At 40.6% G+C, this 6,327-nt stretch overlaps 1 protein-coding gene across 1 annotated transcript; it reads left to right on the plus strand.

Annotated features, from left to right (window-relative positions):
• Positions 1 to 367: 367 nt before the first annotated feature.
• LOC125519110 (putative WD repeat-containing protein C2A9.03) lies at positions 368 to 6,073 on the plus strand. The gene is made up of 10 exons (XM_048683990.2): positions 368 to 605; positions 807 to 963; positions 1,510 to 1,674; positions 1,749 to 1,835; positions 2,888 to 3,022; positions 3,114 to 3,224; positions 4,151 to 4,242; positions 4,454 to 4,559; positions 5,108 to 5,194; positions 5,294 to 6,073. The coding sequence occupies exons 2-10, from the start codon at positions 817 to 819 to the stop codon at positions 5,705 to 5,707; spliced, it is 1,344 nt and encodes a 447-aa protein (XP_048539947.1). The 5' UTR covers positions 368 to 605; positions 807 to 816; the 3' UTR covers positions 5,708 to 6,073.
• Positions 6,074 to 6,327: the final 254 nt, after the last annotated feature.

A 6,327-nucleotide genomic window follows, 5' to 3' on the forward strand; every position in this document is an offset into this window, starting at 1 on the left:
ATTGCCGCCCATGTACCCGGAGCCGGGCACAAAGATTGCCACATCTCTGGCGAGGAGTAGCTACGTAGTACGTAGGTTTTTAAATTTGCATGCTTTTGTATGAATTTGAGAATTTAGTATAAGATGTGTGGATGCAGTTGTGTTAATTTGAGGAGTGCCCGGTCATTACGTGCGGAAACGCCTGAGCACGTCGATTTGTCATATGCAGCTGTAGATGATCTTCCGTACTTCCATTTAATACGGTGCAAAGACATGACCAAATATAAATATGGGCATACGAATTCGAAATAGAATAGAACAATTTCCAAATCCTAGTTGTTTTAGAAATACTAAAACAAAAACGTCCCTCAAAAAGGAAAAGAAAAAACGTTCAGTTCTGTCTGTATCGGCCAGACCTCTCCTCTCGGGTATCGGCGCCGTCTCGAGCTTTCGCACCGCCTAATTCCCAAACCCGGCGCCGCCGTGTCACCCCTTCCCCTACGCCCACGGTCGCGCCTCCAGGCCTCGTCCTAAAGCGCGCCAGGCCGAATTCTTCTCCCCCTCCCACGCCCCTCTGCCCGATTGGCCTGGCGTGGAGATACACCCCCGCGGATTTTCTCTTCTTGGTAACGAAGACCTAACTTGCTTTGGACATTCTATTTTTTTCCTAACGTTTTCTTTTGATGCGAGCAACCGAATCTTAACACGGGGTTATGAAATTGATGTGTTGAATTATAGGACTATTGTGGAACTGCTCTAGAAAGTTTCTGGTGATGGTGGTCCGTTTATGTTTCATGTGTTGTTGATTATCGCTGTCGCGCTTGCAGGCCCTGAGACATGTCTCATTATCAGGAGCACAATGTTGAGGACATGGAGGATGATTACGACATGGATGATCCGGTAGATGACATGGATGGTGAAGATTACCTAGGGCCGGAGGCTAGGGACGACTCTGATGAGGAGGATGACGAGGATGCCGAAGCGGTGTGTATCTGTCTGTCGATTTTTGTTAATTTGATTGTGTAGGCTTTTCAGTATTCTTTAGCTAATTTACTCCGGTTGTTGACTTGTGCCGTCGTATTAAGCAATGAAGGGATAACTAGGCAGTTGAAATTGTTGACTTGCTGCTATGTTAAGTTTGGAATTAGTGTGACACCACACTTTCAAAGGATAGCTACATGCCTACACAACCTTGAAGCCTCATTTTGCATTCAGTTGCCCTATACATTTTCCATGGTCCCCTTCCTGTATAACTTGGGTGTTTCTTAAACTGCCTTTTCCTATCTTTTCTCTCTTTGCTTGCTGAACTTTCATAAAATTTGTTATGGTACATATCAGTGCATTCCAATGAGTTAGGAAAAACAATCCAATAGTTTTTACCTTTTAAGTTCTTATTTATCTTTTGAGCCACCAGAGCTAAGATACATATGATTCAGTTTGTATCTGGATGACTAAATGAAACTTTCTTTGACTATTCCCATTGCTTGTATAGTCACTGGAATGCTCTAAAAGAAATAATTGTTGCTTTAGAATAAGGCATCCGACACATCATCTGAAGAAGCAAGACGTGGAAAAGACATTCAAGGAATACCATGGGATCGCCTGGAACTTACCAGAGAAGGATACAGGGAGACAAGATTATTACAGTACAAAAATTACGAGAATGTACCTAATTCTGCAGAAACAGCAATGAAGGTATGCCTTTCAAATAAGTTAATTTGTGTGGGAGAAAATATTCTGACATTGTGATTGGCACTTCTGTAAAACAGGCATGCAAATCTACTGAGAAAGACGGAACATATTATGAGTTCAGGCGAAATACTAGATCAGTAAAATCTACTATTCTACATTTTCAGGTGAGTTCCTATAAGTCCTTGTTTAGTAAGTACTCCTTCCGTCCCATAATATAAGAGCGTTTTTTTATAAATCCTGCATTTCAATAAAGATGGTTTATTATAAAAGTATTACCAGAGAAATTTTTATTTGAACGTTTAAACTATCAGACACTAGAAACTTTTTCAAAAGATTAAATGGCGCATTTTTTCAATTGCAACGTGTCTGCAGTTTTATCTAAATGTTCATACACGAAATTATGTTGTAACAGTGTAACATTTATACCTAACTACTGTATTACACAGGAAGTGCCCAGTCATAAAAAATTCGATCTATATTTGCCCCTGTAATTATTTATTTACCATTTAGATGGCAGTGGAGAGGCTATCGAGAAACTTTTTAAATCGTAACCAACTTGCTCTCTACTTCTCTTCAGTTCACTATTATCACTTGTGATGTATGTGCAATGTTTGTGTCTACCAACTTAGCTCATAACACTACATTTGTGTTTGTACAATACCTATTTCTGTTAGTAGTTAGCTAGAACAGGTCAATTCTGTAGTTCTTCAGGGGCTTACCATCTGATGGGAAGGGGGAACAGTCCTACCTGCTACCTGTCACTGGCACGGTGGCACCTGATAGCCATCTTTATGACCATGTCTGCCTCTTATTGCAGATAGATGCGTTTATAAAGAATTAATTGAAGGGGTGCCTAGAGTATCTTTGATTATTAATGTATCTTATTGTGCCTATGATTGTATTTTCTATGCCAAGATGAATCGACTGTGTGAAAATAAAGTCCACCGAGAACTCCCATGGAATTTCGGGTTCTATTTGGCTTGGTTACATCGGTCTATTAACCACCCTGCTTATTATTATTTGAGGATATTATTCACCTAATGGTTTAACCTGTTCAAAGACTTGTCTGTTCTATCATTCTGCATGTATTTTTGTTTCAATTGGTTAAAAGAAATGTGGAGGCTGCTTGTTGTCAGTCTTAATTGATGCTCCTTTATTTTTCTTCTGATACATTGATGTTAAATAAGAAATTAATCGAGTTAATCTATGCCTGCAGCTGAGAAATTTAGTATGGGCTACATCTAAGCATGATGCTTACCTAATATCGCATTACTCGGTGCTACACTGGTCAGCCTTGAGTGGTGTGGACACAGAAATTATGAATGTCGAAGGGCATATCGCACCAAGTGAGGTAGTGTCTATAGTTACTAAATTTTCATCCTAGGTTGCAGTTTCATTTCTTGCTCTACCTCTATTAATGATATTTTATTATTTCATTGCAGAAACATCCAGGAAGTTTATTAGAAGGGTTTTCTCAGACTCAAGTTAGTACGCTGGCAGTCAAGGATAATTTGCTAGTAGCTGGTGGTTTCCAAGGAGAGCTAATATGCAAAGTAGGATCACTTTATCACTTTGTTTTTGCACTGACCCTAATTTTTTGGGGGAGTTCTATCTCGCAATTGACTGAGAGAACCCAAACTTGTGGATAGCTGCATCTTGCCACGACAATCATCTTACCCTGCCCATTCCACAGTACCTTACCAGTGACCATCATCTGTGTTTCTCCTGCCTCACCGACCCACCCACCCTACAATTTCCCTACCCCACCGGCCCATCTTTCATGTGGCCAACTGGCCATCGGTAGCACCTTTGTCACCTTAGTGTGTCTGCACCCCTCCCCCTGTTCACTTGCTTCATGACCTCGGCACTGACTTCTCCCTCTTGTGCATAGTTCTCGTGAAGCTGCAGGCACCTGACAGAACCTCCTTGTGCAGTCTGAAGGTCTTCTTGACTGCAATGCCCCTGTTGCTGATCCCATGGCTTGCATTCTGTGGATACGAATTGTCCGCAGGCATTTATCTTTATAGTTCCCTTAAATTTGTCACTATCTGCTACTCCCTCCGCCCCGAATTACTTGTCGCATTCTAGATACATCCATTTCTGCGACAAGTAATTCGGGGCGGAGGGAGTATTTGTTATATATCTGAACCCACTCTCTTAGTATTAGCTTGTAGCATATGATGAGGTTCCATTTTCCCTGGAAAAAAATGATGAGGTTCCATTTTTCTTATGGAAACATGACAAGGTTCCATTGCCTCTCTTGTTTGCTGGTGGGGATGCGTGTGAATGTGCTGTTAGCTATTTTCTCGCCTGGTTGCTAGTGCACCTCCTATTCAGTTAAATTGATGCTGTTCATTTACAAATTCAGTGGGCAAGTAACAACATATTACATTTATTTCGAACTTGAGTATGCTGAATATATTTGTGAGCTCTTGACACTGATAGTTTTCTGATGTTAACCTTGGTCAATGTGATGCAGAACCTGGACCAAGAAGGAATAAGCTTTTGCTGCAGGACAACATATGATGATAATGCAATCACCAATGCAGTGGAGATATTCAACACCTCTAGGTAAATGTTATGCTCGGCTGTTAAAGATTCAATCTTGCTGAACATTCTTAAAAGATTAAGAAACTAGCTGGACTGTAGCCACAAGATTACTCTTCCCTAGAACTTATTTCATCAGAATGTTGGAACGAGCTCATATCAATAGCTGCTGCCAAGAATTCTTTTGAAAGTGAAATTAATATTAATGTTTTTCTCTGGTCCATAATTTCTTCAGTGGCGCTGTTCACTTCATTGCATCTATTAACGACTCCGGTGTAAGAGAATATGATATGGAAAGATACCAGTTATGTAAGCATTTCCGCTTTGATTGGCCAGTGAATGTAAGTTCTGTTATTCACATTTTCATTTACTTTTTTTTGGTATTCCATACTTTATCTAGAGCAATACTTCTATACTATCATTTCTAACAAGCTCCAGCTTTTATTTGTCTTCATGAAATGGTTTCCTAAACCTAACTTGATGTGTATAAACTAAATCTTTTGAACTGAACGATCAAACCTAGAGTCTGCCAACAGTTGAGGCAACCAAAGTGTACTCGAAGAAATCTAATCCAATCAGAACACTCAATTAAAGGAAATGATTAAATATTGATAGTGCTTATAAGTCTTGGTGCCGAATGTGCTCCTTCCATTACTGGCTCTTCTGGCTGACCGCCACCATAAGGCCCATGGTGCTTGACCCTGGAATCCAACTATACGTTTGTCAATTTCAGTGCCAACTGCTAAACCATCACTTTGTTTTTTTTCCACATCTTCTCTTATTATATCTGGACAATATTCTATTAATTTCTTGTCTGTCACTTGTAACATTTAGGATAACTGTTGAATTTACATTTTAGTTTCAATGACTGATCCTTCTATTGGCGCAGCACACGTCTTTGAGCCCTGATGGGAAGCTTGTTCTCGTTGTCGGGGATGACCCAGATGCTTTGCTTATTGATGCTAATTCAGGAAAGGTAAATCAAACATGCACATTTGTTAGGTTTAAAGCATTTTGCGAGTGCCTATCTATGCATTTGAAAATATAAAATTAAATGTTTTGTATCTGGACACAGACTATTCATTCTATGAAAGGTCACTTGGATTTCTCATTTGCATCGGCTTGGAGCCCTGATGGCCGGACATTTGCCACTGGCAATCAAGACAGGACATGCCGGGTTTGGGATGCCAGAAATCTCTCGCAGTCTCTCCATGTCTTGAGGGGTAACCTTGGTGCTATAAGATCTATTCGCTACACATCAGATGGTCAGTTCCTGTCGATGGCGGAGCCGGCAGACTTTGTCCACATCTTTGATGTCAAAAGTGATTATAACAAGAGGCAAGAGCTGGATTTCTTTGGTGAGATATCTGGCATGTCTTTCAGCCCTGACACGGACACGCTCTTCGTTGGTGTTTGGGACAGGACCTACGGCAGCCTACTTCAGTATGGCCGCCTCTATAACTACTCATACCTTGACTCGCTGTTCTAAGGTCAATGCAAACAAGTGTTGGTGGGGCCTCTTGTGTGTCACTTCTGCCGATTTTCGTCGGCGCCGACTATTAGGTACTCCATAATCAGATTTATGTTATAGATTGGTCATTCTTTAATAATTCCTGTATCCTGTTTTATGTGTACAAAAGAAATGTATACAGATATAGCTTTGCTTTGAGGTAGGAGTTGTAAGTTATGTTTCTAGGGCTAGTTTGCTCCATGAATTTGGATGTAAACTTTTACCTGAGATGTGTACCGTGAACATCTCCTACTGCATTGACCGAAACCGGTATGCTTCGGTGGTATGTGCTATGCCGCAGTTGTGTGGAGCAGTTTGGATTGTATAATTGAGCCGTTATACACCTGTTTGTGAATCCTATGCACCTGAGAAGTTTGTCTCCACTATCTTATTTATCCTAACATTCAACTTATCCACCTCATCAAATGGGCAATGTCAGCAAAACAACTGCATGTTCCCACGTCATTGACTGTGAGCTCATTTTATTTATGAGAGCACTATTCGAGGTGGGTGATCTTCTCCCCGTTTTCTCCGTAGCAGTGCGTCCATTTTTCTTTTTAAACACCTCTCCATATATCAATTAATTTAAAATGTGATTA

The sequence above is a fragment of the Triticum urartu genome, chromosome 7A, assembly GCF_056163025.1.
Source record: "Triticum urartu cultivar PI428250 chromosome 7A, HENAU_Tu73, whole genome shotgun sequence".
NCBI lineage: Eukaryota > Viridiplantae > Streptophyta > Magnoliopsida > Poales > Poaceae > Triticum > Triticum urartu.